At 39.3% G+C, this 22,316-nt stretch overlaps 1 protein-coding gene across 1 annotated transcript; it reads left to right on the top strand.

Annotated features, from left to right (window-relative positions):
• The first annotated feature begins 7,871 nt into the window (after nucleotides 1–7,871).
• LOC111906546 (solanidine UDP-glucose glucosyltransferase 1) lies at nucleotides 7,872–9,675 on the top strand. Its single transcript, XM_023902295.3, has one exon. The coding sequence runs from the start codon at nucleotides 8,064–8,066 to the stop codon at nucleotides 9,522–9,524; it is 1,461 nt and encodes a 486-aa protein (XP_023758063.1). The 5' UTR covers nucleotides 7,872–8,063; the 3' UTR covers nucleotides 9,525–9,675.
• The last annotated feature ends 12,641 nt before the right edge of the window (nucleotides 9,676–22,316 follow it).

Genomic DNA, 22,316 nt, shown 5'->3' on the forward strand with positions numbered 1-22,316 from the left:
AAAACAAAGAGTTTGGAGTCCAGATTCGAAGGGTACAAAGGTGTTTGGCATTTGAACGAATGGTTACTGGGTTTTTATTTTCGAAGGGGAGAAAGAGAAAGTGTGTTCAAGTCTTCGTATGTCTGTTACCTGGTTACTGGGTAACAAATTGAAGAAGGAAACATAAAAGTTTCGAATGGGGTCCCTTAAGTTTCGAAGATAATGCAAAATTGATTCAATTTTGGAGTTGCAGCAATAATTGACGAAGAACCATACATGTTTCGAAACTTACCCCTGGAATTTCGAAGACTTGGCAGAATTTGTCCAGTTTGGAAATGGTGACAAAAGCTGTGAAAAATGATAGAATTTCTCTATTATCCCCTGCAATTTCGATATATTGGCAGAAAATACCCAACTTCGAAATTGGGAAAATTTTCTGAGATATTGAAGAATGTTCATTTCTGGTCCCTGCAGTTTGTGCAAATTGATGCTTTTTACCCAGCTTTGGAAAAGGGGGAGAGTTTTGCATATTTGGCTGTTTTGGACGCAACGGGTCCCTGCAAGTTTCAGAAAGTGACAATTTCTACCCGGATTTTGAAAAATCTTGCAACTTTCACCCAAAAAGTCAAAATTTTTTATAAATTGAAATTTTTTGTGGTTTTTTCGTGATTGTTTTTCCGTGCAAGATTTTTGGTGATTCATTTTTGGTACACATCAAGGGGGAGTTTTGTGAAGACTATTCCTCGGGCGCTTCTCATCCTTAGTGGGTTTTATAATCATTTTTTTGATTATAAAAAGGGGGAGAATGATGGGTATTCGAAGCTTTTCGGGTTTTTCGAATATTCATTTGCGGATTTGAAGACTAGTGTTACTTCGAGGGGGAGTTTGGTCTTGATCGCGCTAGCTCGTTGGAGATTAAAGCCGGGCATCCAATCCTAACTTTGAGGGGGAGAATGTTAGGGTGCAAAGTCATGCTTGGATGTAATGTTTTAGGCTTTCCTCTTTGTATGTGTAAATGGGTTGAGTCTTTTCCTATAAATAGGAAGTGAGTGACTCCCATTATGTAAGAAGTAAAGGATCCATTTGGAGTGTTAGACTAGAGAGAGAATTTGTATACAAAACCCATTTGTATAATCTTTCTAGATCTAATAAGAGCTTACAAAGAATTATTTACTCCTTGTGTTCTTGATATTTCATGATGAATCACTAGATCTTTCTAATTCCGCACATGCCATCATAATTAACACCACTACAGCCACCTCGGGTAGTGGTGGTCAACGACGACAACCATGACCTTGCGGTGGTGGTGGTTATGATTCTAGACCAAAACATGTCCAAGAATATCTCAAGTAGCAATCCATTCACACTCAAATGCACACCGCCACCCAACATGACGGTTGGTGGCGGTAGAAGGCGAAGCCACCACCTCACGGTGGTGGTGGTGGATTTTCCTTGATTATTCCGGCCACAAAATATGGTTATACAACATAATATCCAAAAGAACGCATACAAAATATAACACACACATACACACGCTCAACCACCTTTATGGTGGCAGGTGATGGTTGGAGGAGACAGCAAACAGTAGCAGCCACCACCTCATGTTGGTGGCGGTGGGTTTCCGGTCAAATAAAGCACACACACATACACATCCGACTTGCAACAGCAACACACAAACACTAACACGAAGTAGACTCACAGAAAACACACCCAACATGGTTATCCTCGAGGTGGCAGCGACAGTCGGAGCAACCACAACAACTCTTCAGCCGCTCAGAGCGGCGGTGACAACGGTGTATCAGTAGCAAGAGGTGGAGGAGGAGAATGGTTGCAGCAGGGAACCGGAGGTTGCTTCCACGCCGACGGATGATAACAGCGGCTACGCCTCCAGTTTTGACGACCTTCGTGATGTTCTTCGTTGTTCATGACATCCGACAGTGGTGGTGGTGCTTCGATGGCGAAGTAGTGGATGGCTGATGAGGGATTCACATGGTGGAGACTGAAGAAGGAGAAGAAGAAGAATGGAGGAAGTACGGTGGTCGCTTGGTGTCCGTTAGCTGGTCGGAAAAATGAGTTAAATGGATGGTGGGGGCGGCGGCCGGTGATTAGGGATATAAGGGTGGCGACTGATGTTGAAGCAGGGTTAAGGTTACGGGAATGACGGGTTATATACCCCGTCCATATTCACTTTTAGCCATAATTACACTTCCAGCCTCTCCCCCTCAATTCCTTTCAACTTAAGTCCATATATTACCATTCAGCCCCTGACTTCTGAAATCCTTTTCAAATTAAATCCATAATTTACCAAACAGTCCTTAGCCTTCAAAATTCTTTACAAAACTAATTTGGAAATTACTCTTAACCCCCAATATTCAAAAGTTATGACATTTAACTCCATAGAAGTTAATTAAGATATTGTTGTAGAGCCCAACGACTACAAATCAAAATATTTTTGGTCATCTCTATAAACCATATCTGGGGAGTTTGAGAGTTCGAGGGTTCGCTAAAGGAAATTGGTTGGGTTTGATTATAATAAACTTATCTCGCTAAAAGAAAATTACAACGAGATGTAAAGCAAATGGATAACAAATTGTGTCTCTATCAATTTTTGGATTGCAAAATTAACTCTTTTAAAACTACGTCCATGGATCTTGGGGTCGTAATATTCAAATGCATGTCTCATTGCACTCGTTTGAGAACCTCCAGTACTTTTGATGTTAGGAAACCAAATGTATCAAAATCAAATGGTACAAACACATATTGATTATTAACACAACATTTTCCATGTTTGACCACTTTACTTGAGGCTAGGCGTGGGCAAAAAAACCGGTTTAGGGACCGAACCGGTTAGTGAACCGGAAACCGGTTTAGCCCTGAACCGGTTCACATATGAATCGAACCCATAGTGAACCGAACCGTCGAATGTAGCCAGTTCGTATTTTTTACCCTCGAGACCAGTTTGGAACCGATTTATTCTGAACCGGTGTGACGAACCGGTTTTGAACCGGATTGCGAACGAGCCGTTGGTGAACCGGTTTTTTTATTGTTACCGTTTTTTTGTCTTCTCCTAAAGGCTATATAGCCATTTGAGGCTGCTCAAGACTCGATTTTTCTCCTTTTTGACCATATTAACCATTCCTTATAGTATATATATGTATTACATGTTTAGGTCTCAAATTTACCTTAACTAAACCTCAAAAAACCTCTCTTAGTTCAAAAACCGCAAACCTCTCTTAGTTCAAAAACCGCTCTTAATTCAAACAATGGATTCGGCTTCCGTTGGTGTTGGAGATTCATCAAACAATCTTACCGTTATTAGCATCAAAGAAACAAATAGAAATCCGGCTATTTGGTGCACCTATGATTTGTGTGTAATGTCGAACGGTATAAAAAAAGTGCGATGCAAGAAATGTGGTGTTTTTTTTAACGAAGAAGGGAATTCGACATTGAAAACTCATATGACCAAAAGATGCCCCACGGTGAAATTTGGCCCGGGACATAATCAAACAACAATGGCGAATGATGCAACATTGTGGAGTTACGATATGACTAAAGTTCGGGATACGATGACGAAGTTCGTGATTCAAGAATGCTTGCCTTTTGACCACTTCGACAACAAACAATTGACTTCACTCATCCAAGATACTCTCCAACCACGATATTGCCATGCGAGTCGTACTTCTATTAGACGTGATTGTATTGAAATGTGGAAACTTGCAAAAAATGAATTGATTTTAGGATTTCAATCTTTAGAAACCGGTGTGAATTTAACATGCGATGTTTGGACGGCTCCTCACTGTTCACCGGATGCGTACCTTTGTGTTACCGCTCATTGGATTAATCCAACTAACTGCGTAATGATGAAGCGTACGATTATGTTTGAATTGTTTGAGTACCCGCACACCGGTAGAAATTTATTTAAAATTTTAGATTGTGTGATCAAAACTTATAAACTTGAAGGAAAGATTTTTTCTATATCTTTTGATAATGCTTCAACCAACACCGTCGCGGTTGGACAAGTAAAACTAAAATATAAACCAATTTGCGATGGTGTTTTTTTTCATAGTCGATGTGTTGCACATATCATTAATTTGGTTGTGCAAGATGGACTAACTAGCATTGAAACTATAAAAGATGGTTTCAAAGACATGCTAAAAGATATTTTTAGTTCTAGTAATGCTCGATATCATAATTATATGCACTTTTGTGTCGATGCGAATGCCCTCTTTTTAGGTCCGAATTGGGAAAATAATACCCGATGGAACTCCAATTGCAAAATGTTTGAATGTGCCTTACGTCAAAAAGATACTTTAAAAATGTTCCATGACAACCTTGCAGACCGTAATAAGGTTACGGCTTATCCGGAATCAAGTTGGGATACTATCAAACTTGTTACGGACATGCTTGATGTTTTTAAAAAAAACAACTACTTTTTTATCGGAGGTTTATTATCCTATAAGTTGTTTAGTTTTAAACCAAATTTTTTTTAATGTGTGCGAAAATAAATGAGTTTGAAATGAGGAGCACAATGTTTGCTAATATGATGAAACCGATGAAAGCAAAGTTAAAAAAATATTTTCAAGAAATGCCTCCCATTATTACTTGTTCCGCCACTTTGAATCCGGCTCTAAATGTTAGGGGTTGAGACTTTAATTGAAAATATTTGTTACGATTTGGGTTAATTGGATGATGACATGGATTATGCATCAAAGGAAGTTTCAAAATTTAACAAATTTTTTCAAGATTTGTTTGAAGTTTATTTAACAAAATATGGTTCAACAAACATTCATGACATGATGCAAAATACGTGGGCATCCGGATCCACTTCTCACCAAAATAACGAAACAATTAGGCTTCATAATACTTTGAGGAATGAAATTTCCAAACGAGCTCAGTCTAACACCCTAAGTAGCGAGCTCGGAAGGTACATTGGTTCCGATTTCTTGTCTCAAATGAGTATTCAAGAGTTTGAAAATTTTGATATTTTGGCTTGGTGGAAAGGAAAGGAAACCCAATTTCTGATTCTAGCCGCTATGGCCGGTGATCTACTAAGCTCCCAAGCTTCTACGGTAGCTTCGGAATCGGCATTTTCTGTTAGTGGCAGGGTAATATCACCAAGAAGAACAACACTAAACCCTTTGTCCGTGGAAGTGTGCATTTGCTTGAAATGCTACCTTGATGGCGTGGAAAGGATACAAGACATTGAAGTACAAGAAGGCACATCGTTGCATGCCGAAACACGGGTACATGAGGAAGAAGTAGCGATGGGAATGTCGGTGCCACTCACCCTAGAAGAGATCGAGTATGAGAGAAGATTACGCAACGACATGACGGATGACAAATAAATACAATGACTACGGACTTGGAATGAAGACTACGACAATATCAATGTTTTACATTTGAGGATGTATTAGTTTGACAATTTGGATGTTTTGTGTTTTTATGTTTGAAGTTTTATTATGTATTTCCAATATAAAAAAAAATAAAATAAAAAAAGGTTGAAAATTGCTCCAAAAAATATGTTGATTCAAGTTGAAGAATTTTGTACATACATTATGTTTTTGTACATATACACAAACATCAAATCTAAAATCAAAAAAAAAAAATTAATATATCAAAATATATGTATATTATTAAAAAAAAAAAAAAAAAAAAAAAAAAAAAAAAAAAAACACCTTTTTGGCATATATATATATATATATATATATATATATATATATATATATATATATATATATATATATATATATATATATATATATATATATATATATATATATATATATATATATATATATATATATATATATATATATATATACACACACACACGTGTGTTTGTATGTGTGTATTACCAAAAGCCTAACTAAGCCTTCCCAATTCATTCCCCTGTTTCCAAAAAACCTACTGTCAGATCCCCCTTTTTTTTGGTTAAACACATTAAAAGCAATAGATTCAAAAAAAAAAAAAAAACATTCCTATTTTTAAGTTATTAGCCTAAAAAAAAAAAAAAAAAAAAAAAAAAATTAAAAACCTTTTTTCCGTCGAACCAGTTTTGAACCCTTTTTTGACCGGTTTTTGAAACTCTTTTTAGACCAGTTTTTTTTAACCGGTTTCTAGAGAACCGAACCGGTTTACATAGGTTTGGATTATTTTGAGGCTGGACCGGTTTAGAACCGAACCGGTTTCAGGATGAACCGGTTTTGACTAAGTTGATCAGAACTGAACCGGTTTTTTGAACCAGTCCGGTTCAGAAAAAAAACCGGTTTGTGCATGCCTACTTGAGGCCGCTTTTGAAACATTTTGTCCTGCAGTGAACCCTTACTCTTCAAGCCCGGTAAAAAGAATTTTTGTTAGATCCATACAAACTTGCTTCCATCTATCCATCCATAAACCAAACCAAAATATCTATCGATCTAAATGTTGATTTTTCTTTCAAAATATCCATCGGTCTACTTGTTAAAATTATTTAAAATTTGCATTAAAACATTCTCTCCGAGTGTTGTTAAAACAATTTTAAATTTTCATTAGCACATTCTCTCCTAACATGCACTTACACTTGATATGATGGTTGTCATCGTTTTATATTAGCATGTTTTCTATGAATATCACTTCGTTATTCTAAGTTTTTGTAGTTGACATGTTACGAAAATAATAAATTAGGAATAATATGAATTTTGGTAAATATTCATTATCTATCAATATGTGTCTTTTTGAGTGCTAAGTTTACACTGTTAGCTCCTTATGGTTGACTCTGTGTCCTTACCCCAGTTAGGAACTTTTTAACATTAGTGGGGGCTATCAGCTATGTGTCCTTAACCAAATTGGGAACTTTTTAACATAGTGGTCCCTATAAGAACATATTACTAACAGTAAAGTCATTCACACTTGGAGGGCGTAAAACACCCTAAATAAGCCCAAAGAAAAATATATCATATATGAGTCAAAACACTATCAAATCAGCCCAATATTTGGTTAAATCCAAATCCTTATGTAAACCCAAATCTAAACAAGCCAATTATAATAGTTTTGTCCATATAGTTAATAGGCCAAAATTCAAAAATAGACATAATAACCATTGTTGGCCTAAAATAAAAACTATATACAAAGACTTAATAAAATTTTCAATCTTATACTATATTATATTATATTATATTATATAATAAAACATATTAGTCATATCTTGAATTTTAAGAACTATAAGTTTCAAATCTTTTTATATAAATCAATTATATATAAATAATTCATTAATACTTGTTAAAAACTTGAAGACTTTAATTAAAAAAAATAATTAAGAAATTCAATTTGACGCAAAATGAAAATTTTAAAATACTATATATATATATATATATATATATATATATATATATATATATATATATATATATATATATATATATATAAATTAATTTACATTTTTTAAACTAAACATCAATATTAATTAATTTGCATCAATAGTATAAACAGACAATATAAAGATAAGATATAAATATATATATTTTATTTAAAAATGATAATTTTTTATCACAGCTGCTTTGCACGGACACATATCTAGTTTATTAATGAAGAGGATTAGTGTCGAAGATTACGAAGATAATAAAAAATAAATAAAGTTTGAGTTATTTATTTATTTACAAACGCTAACCGGTTGAAGAACAATGAATGGACAAAAAAAAAAAAAGATTATCATATGAGTAACAACAAGAAAAAGCGTCATGTTCTATAAAATATAGTAACAACATTTATGCAATATGCACTTACTTTTGTTTGAATTTTGATATAAACTATAGTTTTTAAACTTAAACCAAATAAACCAAAGACGATAGTTACAATACTTCAATTTTCATATGTATTTGTCTTTGTCTTTATGTATATTTTAACCATTAAAATTATCTTTCATTCTCAAACATCTATTTGTCTTTATATATTAACAATCATTATAATTATAATTACGTTGATAAAAAAATATAGAATATAATTTATATCAACAAAAGACAAAAACTAATTAACAAATTATTATTATAAAAACGAAAGTAGTCAAAATAAAGGGGTGTCACCCAAAAACAAAGGGAACGAAGGAATCCATGACGCCGGAGAAATCTAATTCTTCCATGGAGGCCGGCGCCGGAAACCTTCACGTCGTCTTCCTCCCTTTTTTTGCTTCAAGCCACATCATCCCTTTGGTCCACGTCGCCAGGCTCTTTGCCTCCCGAGGCGTTCGCTCCACCGTCATCACCACCGTTCACAATGCGCTCATATTCAAATCCTCCGTCGATCGTGACATCTTCGCCGGATTCCCCATCGCCGTTCAGACCATCAACTTTCCAGCATGGGAAGTCGGACTGCCCATCGGAATCGAAAACTTTAACACTGCCACCACTCTAGAAACAGCATCCAAAGTCTATCATGGCATGATGCTGCTCCAGACGACAATTGAACAAGTGATTCGTGATCTTGCTGCAGATTGCATCTTCTCCGACATGTTCTTCCCGTGGACAGTTGACCTTGCCGACGAGCTCAATATCCCGAGACTGTTGTTTTACCCTTCGTGTTTCCTTTACCACTCTGTTTTCCACAGCTTGAAAGTTCATAAACCTCACGAGAATGTGAAATCTGAATCAGAGAGCTTTGTGGTTCCCAATTTACCCGATAAAATCACGATGAAAAGGTCTCAGGTTTCAGACCATTTCAAGTTCAAGAACCAATGGGGCGAGATGATTGAAACGATTCAAGAATCGGAGAAACGAAGTTACGGATTAGTCCACAACACATTTTACGAGATCGAACCAGATTATGCCGATCATATGAAGAAGATTAAAGGTACGAAAATCTGGCATATTGGTCCTCTATTTCAATTTTTCATTCACGAGGGTTCGTCGGAGAAGAAGCACAGTTGTCTGAGTTGGCTTGACGATCAAAAACCGAAATCGGTGATATACGTTTGTTTTGGAAGTTTGGTGAAATTCCCAGAAGCTCAGATCACTGAAATAGCATTGGCGCTTGAAGAATCTAAGCAGCCGTTTATTTGGGTGGTGAGGAAAGGGGAAGATGAAGTGATCGGTGGGTTGCCGGAAGGTTTTGAGGAGAGGATTGGAAGGGAAAACAAGGGTTTGATAATGACGGGATGGGCTCCGCAGGTGGAGATTTTACAACACCCGTCGATCGGCGGGTTCTTGAGCCACTGCGGTTGGAACTCGGTGCTTGAAGCTATGGTGACCGGAGTGCCATTGATGACATGGCCGTTGTACGCCGAGCACTTTTACAACGAGAAGCTGGTGGAGCTTTTAGGGATTGGAGTCGGAGTAGGGGCGGAGGTTTGGAACTCGGGTTCTGAGATCACTAGCCCAATCATCGGAAAACGGAATATAGTTGAGGCTATTGAGATATTGACAGGTGGATCCGCCGTAGCTGAAGGTATCAGATGCAGCTCAAAAGAGGTGGCAATGAAAGCCAAACACGTTGTTGAAGAAGGGGGTTCTTCTCTCAACGATTTAATGACTTTGATAGAACAACTGAAAGCCATTAAATCAAGCCCAAAGCCATGAAACACAATTTGTGTGTTTACATTTTTATAAAGAAGCCGATCTTTTAAATCCATATTTGAACGTTTATAGCATATGTAATAAGTAATAACAAACTTATTTTATATGAAATAAGTAGTAATAAAAGACTTCATTAGTGAATAAATATAGTATATTGAAAATGCACAGAATATCAGTTTTGTTTACAAAAAGAAAATAATGATCTAGTTTAATATTTCAATTTGATTTCATAGGGTTGTTTATATATAAATAAAAAATACCTTAAGTGACTTTTTTTATATAATTTAATTTAACATGATAATAACACAAATTATTCAGGTTCAAAAATTCTTTCAAGATTCATGCTAAAATCATGTAAACTCTTCACCATTTGGATAACTTATAAGTTAAAAGCTAAAATTTCAATTAGCACGTAAAACAAAGTTTAAATGATTGGAGTGACTAATAGAAAGAAAAATCATAACTCTTCATTCGAATCATAAGAAGCTTTTCAAAAACTTTTCAAGCAACAAAGAACTTTAAAAAAAAACATTTAATTACTTACAAATCTTTGAAAATTTGCATAGGTAATCAAATATGTATCCATACTTATTTCTTATATCTTATCCCTACTACAAATATATTCTTGATTAAATTGTTAATATGCTACACACCTTCTGGGCTGTTCGGCAAAATTAGTTGTTAACGGGTAGCGGGTAGCTTGTAGCATTTTGTTAAATGCTACATGAAGTAACATTTGGATTTGGAGCGTTTTGGTTAATAAAACGTTACAAGCTTGTAGTGCCAAACAATGTTTTTTGTTTAAAACGGAGCGTTTTTGTCGAACGCTAGAAGCTAGAAGCTCTCAAACGCTCCGTACCAAATACGTCTTCTATAGTTGGATTCATGTTTGTATATTGTTTTGGGTAACTTTCTAGTTTATAAAATTATATTTATTTACTTGCTCCCTCGTACATAAAGACCAAAATATAACTTAAAGGCTTATTATGCTTTTTGGATGGGATGCAACATAGGTTATATCACTTAAAGCAATGAATAAGACTATTGAGTGTGGGCAACATGTTATTACATGTTATGACACCCAAAGTGTCCACCTAGGGATGAGCATTGGAACCGGTTACCCGCTTTTGGAACTGCAACCGCCTCGGAACTGCGGGGTCTTGAACTAGAACCGCCTTAAGCATGTAACGACCCATCTCCGGTATGATAATTCCATGGTTTTTATTTTGAAATTTGCAAGAGGGACTCGGCGAGTTCATAGCCTGACTCGCCAAGTAGGGACGGGATTTCGAGCACGTGTTAGCCGGCGACTCGGCGAGTCCATATTCGGGACTCGGCGAGTCTGCCTGTTTGGAAGAAACCCTAAATCCCCGGGTTGCTCACTATTTAAGCCACCTTATAGCCTCCATTCTCGCCTCCTTCACCCTCAGAGAGCTGTGAGAAAACCCTAATCCATTCTTGAGTGATCTAAGTGCTCTTATGTTAAAATTTTGAAGGCTTGAAGAAGGAAAAAAAGAAAGGAACAAGGAGAAGAGTTGTAGAGCAAAGATTCAAGGGCAAACCAGAGTTCTTTGAGGTATTCTTCGGATTTCCTTCCCTTTTATGCTTTAAAACCCCATTAGAACTCTTCTGGATCTAGTTGATGCTTTTCTCAAGCCTTATGATGATATGGAAGCCCTATTATGTCGAGATATCCTTAGATCTGTTCATTTAGGAGTTGTAGAGCCCAAATCTATTGCCTTTATGGAGCTATTTTGCATAATAACCCTAGATCTACCCTTTTAAGTGCCTTTTTAGCCTTTATCCCCTTTTTCATGTGTTTGTACACGTAAAGTTGGAAACTTTACGTGGTAAATCAGCTTATTGGACTCAGATCTATCATTTGTATGTAATAGATTCAAGCAGAATCGAGTTTAGAATAGTTGCATGGTTGTGACTCGGCGAGTCGGAAGAACGACTCGGCGAGTCGAGTCGCGAGTCCCCGATTTCTTTCTTTTTGAGCGATGCCGAGTGGGACTAGTGAGTAGTGGAGTGGACTCAGCGATTTCGAGGTCAGACTCAGTAATGGAGGGACTCGGCGAGTTGTTCATACAACTCGGCGAGTCCAAGGCAATCTTCTTAAGCTCAAGAACAACTCGTCGAGTTGTTCATATGACTCGGCGAGTCGGATGAAGATTGTCTGAGTTCTTGGATCGAGAGGGTACTCGTCGAGTCGATGTCATACTCGACGAGTAGCCACGAGTAGGGTTGAGAAGTGAGACTAGAGACTCGGCGAGTTGGCGGCCCAACTCGGCGAGTCAGGTCAACTGTGGGTTGACTTTGACCGAGAGTTGACTTTGACCAAGGGTAAAAGAGTCATTTTACCCCAGTGCAGTGTTTAGTATTTGATTGAGTGTGTTTATGGACTTGTAGCCGGGGAGATACCAGAGCAGTAGCAGTTAGCTTTCAGAGCCATTCACACAACAGCCAGTTCACGAGGTGAGTTTCCCTTCAGTAGGAACGGGTCTACGGCCACAATGCCGGCCCATTTAATTATCAGTAGTCCCGGACTTTGGTCCGATGCAGTAGTTAGAGTGCTTGATGTCTTTGTGATTCAAGCATGTTTGTGTTATGTGTTCCAGACTCTGTTCCGATGCAGTATGCAGCATATGTGATTATAATAGTTGTTATGTTTTATGTTATGCCATGATCAGCCAGTTCCGGAATTCGGTCCGATGCAGTCAGTTCCGGACTTCGGTCCGATGCAGTCAGTTCCGGACTTCGGTCCGATGCAGTTAGTTCCGGACGCTGGTCCGATGCAGGGGACAAGGTCCCAGTCAGTTCCGGACTTCGGTCCGATGCAGCTAGTTCCAGACTTCGGTCTGATGCAGTGGGCAAGGCCCAGTATGTGCTTTATATATGTATTGTATGGTATGTGGTAGTTTGGGGGAGCTCACTAAGCTTCGTGCTTACAGTTTCAGTTTTGGTTTCAGGTACTTCCGCAAGCAAAGGGAAGAGCTCGGGATGATGGCATTGCACACACCACAACTTCAGTTTTATCCTGGGAGTTGACTCAGTCTTCTTAGATATGTTTTGATACAGTTGTGACACAGTTTTCTTGTTACAGTATTTTAGTGTGGTTTTTGAGAAATGCAACGCATGGTTTTATTATGATATACTCAGTTTTATGATTTTTGGTTATATTAAAAATAAAATTTTCGAGTCGTATTTTTGGGTCGTTTCAAAGCAGTTCCGGTTCCTAAAGTTATGGAACCACCTTAAGCGGTTCCGGTTCCGGTTCCCATTTTTTCGGAACTGTTACCCGTTAGTTACCCGTCGGAACCAGTTTATATATATATATATATATATATATATATATATATATATATATATATATATATATATATATATATATATATATATAGGATATAGATCCGGTAAGAAATTTTTTTTAGTAGGAAGGTAAGAAGTTTTTTTTTCTACATATTTTTTTGACAAACAAAAGAAATGAATCACTAGATGATTCATTTGTAAGATGATTCACAAGAAAAAATTCCCAAAAAAACATCTTTATGATTAATTTTTAAGTAAATTAAGAAAAAATTCAATTTTGTGACAATTTGAGTGAATAACAATAAAATCATTGTATAAATGAATCATTGAGATGTTTTTTTGAGAATTTTTTCTTGTGAATCATCTTACAAATGAATCATCTAATGATTCATTTTGTTTGTTCGTGAAAAAAATATGTAAAAAAAAAACTTCTTACCTTCCTACCAAAAATTTCCTTCTTATTTGATCTTGACTCTCTCTCTCTCTCTCTCTCTCTCTCTCTATATATATATATATATATATATATATATATATATATATATATATATATATATATATATATATATATATATATATATGTCACACCCCTGAACCAAGGATGGCGGAAACGTCCAGGGATGGAGGACTTCATGTGTAGTATCATAACAACAATGGTAATAGTGATGAAAGTAAACACAACCAACATATATATAATTGAAAAAGTTACATCATTGTATGTATTACATGTTTCAAATTCAATTACAATAGGTTGACAAAATAAGATAAGTTTGACGCCTTAACGTCCCATCCTCAAAAGTATTTTGTTACCTGCTTAGCGATTTCCTGAGAATACAAGCAGTTTGAAAAGTGTCAACACAATGGTTGGTGAGTTCATAAGTGTTTGGATATCTTTATGAAAAAGCTCGTCAAATAATGGCCTAGTTGTTCCAGAAAAATCCGATGTTTTTCTTAAGGTGAATAATGTAGTTTTGTATCCGAAAACTGTAATGTATGAGTAGTCTTCCTTATTTACAGAAAATAATGCATGTTTATTTCAATTTAAACGCATATGATATTAGTGAAACTCTCGAAATTTCTTAAATTTGTTAATATTTTCTGTGCGTGTAGTCCTAAATCTTAGGACCAAGAAAGTAACAAGTATTGTCCATACTTAAAATTATAAACGTGGTATCACATGATGCGTAGTCGTAAATACCGAAACCGAAAACGTGCAGTAATGCCCGTACTTATTGAGATAAAAGTGATTTCAAAATCGTCATAAAACTCGTTTAAGTTTTATAAAAGAAAAATCCCGTAAACTTTATGTATTGTTATATCCTTATGTGAGCCGCTATAATCATACTTAAGACTAATGAACCTGCCACGACGTTTCTCAGGCGTCGATTAACTGAAATGACAATTATCACCCATAGACCTGCAGGTCCAACTGTAGCTAGCAGCAAGGTGTGGGGTGTCAAACCCAATATAGATCTATATATAACTATCACGTTCTCCCTCCGGGAGACTCTGATTATAACGTACAGGATTTTATATTCCGCACTCGGACGTACGGAAAGAGAGTGTCTCACAATTTAGGTTAACAAGTTTACTAGTTGTATGCGGGAGTGTAAAACCTTTCTGTATGAATGTACCCTTCTCGTACGTGTGTGTTAGGTGATGTATTGAAAACTATACTTATTATAGTTTTATCCAAAACGTTTGTAATATATAAGAACTCTTTTATGAAAAGGTGTTAGGATTATAAAATCCAATAAACTATGCGTATTATAGTTTATGTGTATGTATACGTGTTCTAAATGAATGAATAATCTTATCATGAGTGACTTATTTTCAGTTTAAGATGATAAAATTTACAACATATCACATTCAATACTTAGAACTTAACAATATACACCTTGCTCAACACAATACAAAGTGTAGTAAAAATTACAAGTTGTTAACAAATTTTCAGCCTTTCTACACTGTTTTTGAAACTTTATAGAAAAATCATACGAAGTCGAAAACTAAATCCGTAAATTCTGGGAGTTCCCAAAATGTGTCTAGTTTACTCATAATTTTTACCATGATTTTTAATGACCTGCAACTTAGGTGAAAAAGTCCATAATCACAGACTGGTCCGGTTTGGTGTTTGAAATGATAGGCAGTTTTGTAAAAATCACCATAAATTGTAGAAAAATCGTATGGAGATGTGAAAGTAGTCATTTTAAAGCTAAGAAGTGGAACTACATGCACCTAAAACAGTTTTGAAAACTAAAATTTTTAAGGTGTCCAAAACAGTCCGTGAATGGAGTCCAACTTTTCTGATGAAAGCTGTTAGAAAGTTTTAGTTATGTTCTTGGTGTTTTAACTTGTATTTCCCCCCCTAAAAACTTAAGAAAACATGAAAATGTAGGGGTATGAACTCACCTTGTGTGATTTCAGTAGATAAGTGTTGAAGAAAAGAAGTGTTCAATCCAAGAACACTAGAAGGATCGCTTGAAGATTCGAAGCTCTAACACAAATATAATGGAGTTTGTGTAAGATATCCATGATTTGAGTGGAAATAACTAAGATAATCATAAAGGAAATGGATTATGCTTACCAAAGGTGGAGGAAACTCTCAAGATCAGCCCTTGAATCTTGGATTTCTAGAGAGAGAGTGAGAGAGAAGGAGTTTGATCTTCTTGTGAAAGTGAGAGCAAATGAGAGAAAAATGGGGAGAGAGGGTGAATATCCAGCTCTCAAAGCATGGGAGGTGGCTTGTGAGGGAGGTAAAAAGTACAAGGTATGGTGGGGAGGAGTGTGGGTTGTCATGGAGTGGACATGGGGGTTGCTTGCGTCATAACTAGGGTAAGGTCAACACTTCTTCTTTTTGTACTTTACCAACTCCTTTTTAAATAAAATTTTACCCTTAAAATGTGATTAAATCATTAATTTAGGGGTCCTATAATTAAAAATAAAGTTTTGGGTGAAAATCCCATGTCAAAATAATTAAAAATGGGTTTAAAACGCAAAAATATGCAAAACCGGGGCGAAAAATGCAATTTCCAGCGAGTTTCTTCGGATCCCGGCCGAGGCTCGGTCAGCTGGGCTCGGTTCGGACGCGGAGGCTGAATCCGGAAGCGAAGGCGCGAAGGTTGGCTCGGCTCGGACGCGGTAGGCTGAGGCGGGGAGGCGAAAGCGCGAGGCGACGGCTCGGTCCGAAGCGATGCAGTCCGAAGCGAGGGCGAGAAGCGGGAGGCGGGTTCGGGGAAACCTTTAGTAACACACGATCACCAACCTGGAATTCCAAAGGTTTGCGTCGCTTATCCGCGTAACTCTTTTGTCGATCACGGGAGGCCTTCAGCCTTTCTCGAATCTGAACAATCTTTTCTGTGGTCTCCCTTATGATTTCAGGACCAGTGAGGGTGCTATCCGGAATTTGCTCCCTAGCCAACCGAGTATCCCCCATTTCAGCCCAACATAGGGGTGACCTGCACTTGCGTCCGTAAAGAGCTTCGAATGGAGCGACTTTAATGCTGGTGTGATAGCTGTTATTGTAAGAGAATTCGATCAGTGGCAAGTGGGTATCCCACGCTTTACCAAAGTCTATCACACATGCTCTCAACATGTCTTCTAATGTCTGTATAGTGCGCTCGCTCTGCCCGTCAGTTTGTGGGTGGTAGGCCGTACTCATGTCTAGCCTAGTACCCAAGGATTTCTGCAGGGACTGCCAAAATCTCGAAGTGAACCTACTATCTCGGTCTGAGATGATAGATATTGGTACACCATGCAGTCGCACAATCTCCTTGAGGTATATTCTGGTTAATTTCTCCATCTTGTCAGTTTCTTTTATTGGTAGGAAGTGCGCAGACTTGGTCAATCTGTCTACAATCACCCATATAGTGTCAAACCCGCTCGCAGTCTTAGGCAGCTTGGTTATGAAGTCCATGGTTATCTGTTCCCACTTCCATTCCGGTATATCAGGCTGTTGAAGTAGTCCTGAGGGTTTCTGGTATTCCACCTTGACCTTGGCGCAAGTCAGGCACTTGCCCACATATGTAGCAATCTCGGCTTTCATATTCGGCCACCAGTATAACTTCTTGAGGTCTAGATACATCTTATCTGACCCAGGATGAACGGAGTATCGAGTCTTGTGTGCTTCGTTCATGACCACGTCTCGGATCCCACCGTACTTCGGTGTCCAGATCCGGTTACTAAGATAACGGGTTCCGTCGTCCTTGACTTCTAAGTTCTTATCCATTCCCCTTAATGCCTCACCCGCCACATTCTCTGGTTTCAAGGCTTCTAATTGAGCTTCCCGAATTTGTGTGGCTAGGTGGGAATGGATGGTCATGGTTAAGGATCTTACTCGGCGGCCCGAATATTCCTTTCTGCTTAGGGCATCAGCCACTACATTGGCCTTGCCCGGGTGGTAGCGAATTTCGCACTCGTAGTCATTTAGCAGTTCAACCCATCTCCGTTGTCGCATGTTGAGCTCTTTCTGATTGAGGATATGCTGAAGACTTTTGTGGTCAGTGAAGATGGTACATTTCGTGCCGTAGAGATAGTGCCTCCAAATCTTTAGAGCGAACACTACTGCTCCCAATTCAAGGTCATGGGTGGTGTAATTAACTTCGTGTGTTTTAAGTTGTCTCGATGCGTAGGCGATGACTTTTCCTCTCTGCATGAGCACGCATCCGAGGCCTTGGTTTGAAGCATCGCAGTATACCACGAAATCATCAGTTCCTTCGGGAAGAGACAAAACTGGTGCGCTACACAGGGCTTGTTTTAACGTCTGAAAGGCGGTTTCTTGTTTATCTCCCCACTTAAATACCACACCTTTTTGAGTCAGGGTGGTGAGTGGTTTGGCGATCTTCGAGAAGTTTTGTATGAATCTTCGGTAGTAGCCGGCGAGACCTAAAAATTGTCGAATCTCCGTCGGCGTTGTAGGTGCTGACCAGTTTTTAATAGCTTGGATTTTTGCGGGATCCACATGTATCCCCTTCTCGCTAACCACATGGCCAAGAAAATTCACTTCTCTGATCCAGAATTCGCATTTAGAGAATTTGGCGTAAAGCTTCTCGGCCCTCAGTGTTTCCAAGATCAGCCGGAGGTGTTGACGGTGCTCTTCCTCGCTTCTGGAGTAGATTAAAATATCATCGATGAACACAATCACGAATTTGTCTAAGTAGGGTCGACACACTCGATTCATCAGGTCCATAAATACTGCCGGTGCGTTCGTTAATCCGAAGGGCATTACCACAAACTCATAGTGCCCGTAACGAGTTCTGAACGCAGTCTTGGGAATATCTTCTTCTTGTACTCGCAATTGATGATAACCCGACCTCAAGTCGATTTTTGAAAAGTAGCTTGCTCCTTGGAGTTGGTCAAAGAGATCATCGATTCGGGGTAAGGGATATCGGTTCTTGATAGTGAGTTTGTTTAGTTCCCGGTAGTCTATGCACATGCGAAAAGATCCGTCCTTCTTCTTTACAAACAAGACCGGTGCTCCCCAGGGTGAGAAGCTTGGCCTGATGAATCCTTTGCTTAACAGTTCATTTAACTGGCTGGAAAGTTCTTGCATTTCTGCCGGTGCTAAACGGTATGGAGCCTTAGCGACGGGGGTAGCTCCCGGGATTAAGTCGATCCGGAATTCGACTTGTCGTGCGGAGGGTACACCTGGAAGATCTTCGGGGAATACATCGGGATAGTTGCACACCTCGGGAATGTCGTTGATATCCTTCACCTCTCGTTTCGTATCTACTATGTGGGCTAGAAATGCGTGGTACTCCTTTCGGAGGTACTTTTGGGCTTTGACGCAAGAGATGACTTGCAAATTTGAACTGGGTTTGTCGCCATAGATAAAGAGGGTTTCGCCATTCGGTAGATTAAGGCGAACGGCCCTTTCGTAACATAGAATGTCGGCACGATGTGAACTTAACCAATCCATACCGATGATTATGTCAAAGCATTTTATTGTGACCGGCATCAGGTCTACTTTAAACGAATGGTTGTCTAGAGTGAGGGTACACCCTGAGTATATATCATTAGTGTGCTCTTCTTTCCCATTAGCCATTTCTACTACGTATGTATCTTTTAATGAAAGAGGGGTTTGTTTTAGTAATTGTTTGAATTCATGGCTCACAAAACTCCTCTCTGCTCCACTATCAAATAGTACGCATGCATATGTGTTATTGAGGAGAAACGTACCAGAAACCACCGAGGGATCCTTGACCGCTTCCCCGTGTCCCATTGTCAGGACTCTCCCTACACCATCACCATTAGGGGTTTGTGCCTTGGGGCAGTTTCTCCTAAAGTGTCCTGCTTCACCACATTCATAGCAGGTTTGGCTTGCCCCCGCATTGGCAACTTGGTTGTTTGGTCGTGCTGGCGCTCTACAGAAACGAGCGGTATGCCCTTTCTTGTCGCAGTTTTTGCAGTGCAATTCCCGACAAACGCCCTTGTGATGGTAGTTGCACTTGTTGCACTTGGGGAGATTTCCAGCATATGGCTTCGACGGCGCTGGAGCAGGAGCAATAGTGGCTGCACGGACGGCAACTGTCCGTTGCTTCTTTGCGGGGTCCCGCATCGGTTGTTTCTTTTTAAGGTTCCAGAACTTCCTCTTGTTGTTTCCTCCTTTCGTTTGGTTGGTGGCGGCGACCGTGGTGCCACGGCTGGCCCTATGATCGATAAGTTGTTGTGCCAATTCCTTGGCACTTTCAAAGGTAGTAGGTTTCGAGGCCAGAACACTGTCATGAATCTGGGATGACAGTCCCCAAAGGTATCGCTCTACCTTCTTCTCCTCCGGAGTAACCATTGCAGGGCAAAGGAGTGCTAGGTCGTTGAATCGGGCTGTATAAGCTTCGAGATCCATTCCTGACATCTTGAGATTCCATAGTTCCTCCTCGAGCTTTTGTATTTCTCCCCTCGGGCAATACTCTTTTAGCATCAACGCTTTTAAGTTCTCCCAGCCGATGGAGTTAGCCACTGCAGGCGTAAGTGACTTAACTCGGCCATTCCACCAAGTAAGAGCTTTTCTTGTGAAAGTGAATGCCGCGTACTTGACTTTGCTTGCCTCGGGGCAAGCACAGATTTCGAAGACTGCTTCGGTCCTTTCGAACCATTGCATCAGCGCTATGAGGCCCCCGCTCCCGTCGAAAGGATCGGGTTTGCCATTAGTGAAGTCTTTGTATGAACACTCCTTAGTGCGCCCTGTGCTGTCCCCCTGATTCGAGTTAGTATTCCCGGATCCGGAACCGCCGGAACCGCTTGTACCCATTTGCGACATTGCTGCTGCCACGGCTGCTGTTACTGCAGCCTGAAACATCACCGGATCAAACTCCGGAAGTGGCGGCGGAGTGGGTGGTGCTGAGTTTCCGGAAGGTCTTGGTCTTTTCCTTGGTGGCATGGTTCTGACATAAGAAAAAAAAATAAAAAGAAAGGCTTGACGGTAAGACTTCAATGGTGAAACGGGTCGAGCGTTACTTGTTTCATTTCAATTGTATTTTGTCCGAGTTTATTAATTTAGAAGGCAATTAATTGCCAAGTTTATGCAATTAAACTTATGAATTAATTAGTGTTGACTCCAGCAGAGTCAAGTGCTTGGTTTGTGTCAGCATCAAAAGAAATAAAATACAAACCACATTCATTGATAATTTGCTAGTACATAATATCCTTAGGAATTTGACCTCATAAGGGTCTACATTACATCATAGTAAAAGACAAAGTTTTGGCAGTACAAAAGTCCCTTTGACTAGTGGGATCACTTAGTCGCAAGGTCAACCTATTCGCAACAAAGAGTAGCACCAACGCATACTCGAAATCCTAGATTTATAACAAAATATAAGTAGCGCGAACACTACTCGTGGCGTGAAGCATCTAATCCCTGGTGGCCCTGGGATGAGGTCGAGGCTCCCTGAAGCTCCGCAATCCGGCGCTCAGCCGCGATTACCCTCTCCTCGAGAGCTGCGTGTCTCACCTGGTACTCCCTTACCTCCGCTCGAGCGGCGGTAAGGTCCTCGATGAGTCGGTCCAATGGATAGAAGTCCCTCTCCAAATCCCGGGTGCGTGCATCGGTGGCTGCCGTAATAGCGCTGAGATTTCGAATCTGGTCTGCCATTTCCCTACTCTGGTTTCCCAAGTTCGTGATGTGCTGGGTCATAACGGGGAGAGCTCTGTCAGCCGGTCCCCCATGGCTGAGGTCATAATAACCTCGTTGGTCGCCATAGGGTGACCTCTGGTGCTGTTGCCGACTCCACCTCTCGATCATGGTTGCCCAACGGGGCTCAGGCCCATTGTGCCCCCAGCGGTTTGCAGGCACCCTAGCAATGTAAGGAGGGTTGAAGACTTCCTCCTCTGGCTCTTCTTCACTTTCCTCCTCATCCATGTCCACCTCGTCGTCTTCCTCTTCTTCTTCTTCTTCATCTACCTCCTCTTCTTCTTCCTCGGGCTCTTCCTCGGGATCCTCTTCGGGATCCTCTTCAATCAGCTCTTCGGGTTCTTCCTCAATCCAGCCGGCATTTCCCTGGTTGGGAAAGTATGGGTCTCCTGGTAGGTGAAATCCTGCCATGACGTCTGCGCGAGAATAGAGGGGTAAGAAGCGGATAGTAGTAGATATTAATAATATTGCGATATAGCAACATACAAATACTCCTATAGTATTTTAAATGTTTAGATTTAGTTCTTATAGCACTCTTTGTAGGGTGAAGTTAGGTTATAAGACTTGTTGCCCTCCTACGGCTATCCCCCGGTATGAGTAAGTCACTTTCCGGACTAATATAGTTGATCAGGCTATATCCTTCCCAAAACTGATTACTTATACCAAGGCATACTCGTAGCGTTCAACTCCTCTTCTTTTAGTTTAAGTTCTTCTAGTTATGACACTACGCGCGTATGCAATGCATGTAGGTATACTTTTAAACAGAACTTATTCGTTTTCGAAAAGTATAACCGGTTAGAATGTTTTAAAATCAGAGACTCTTAGTCCCAAATGTGTTTATAGTTTGTATATCCTATGTTGTTTGATATACTTAATTCACTATAAACCGTGCTCTGATACCAATCTGTCACACCCCTGAACCAAGGATGGCGGAAACGTCCAGGGATGGAGGACTTCATGTGTAGTATCATAACAACAATGGTAATAGTGATGAAAGTAAACACAACCAACATATATATAATTGAAAAAGTTACATCATTGTATGTATTACATGTTTCAAATACAATTACAATAGGTTGACAAAATAAGATAGGTTTGACGCCTTAACGTCCCATCCTCAAAAGTATTTTGTTACCTGCTTAGCGATTTCCTGAGAATACAAGCAGTTTGAAAAGTGTCAACACAATGGTTGGTGAGTTCATAAGTGTTTGGATATCTTTATGAAAAAGCTCGTCAAATAATGGCCTAGTTGTTCCAGAAAAATCCGATGTTTTTCTTAAGGTGAATAATGTAGTTTTGTATCCGAAAACTGTAATGTATGAGTAGTCTTCCTTATTTACAGAAAATAATGCATGTTTATTTCA

The sequence above is a fragment of the Lactuca sativa genome, chromosome 1 (genome assembly GCF_002870075.4).
Source record: "Lactuca sativa cultivar Salinas chromosome 1, Lsat_Salinas_v11, whole genome shotgun sequence".
NCBI classification, from domain to species: Eukaryota; Viridiplantae; Streptophyta; class Magnoliopsida; order Asterales; family Asteraceae; genus Lactuca; species Lactuca sativa.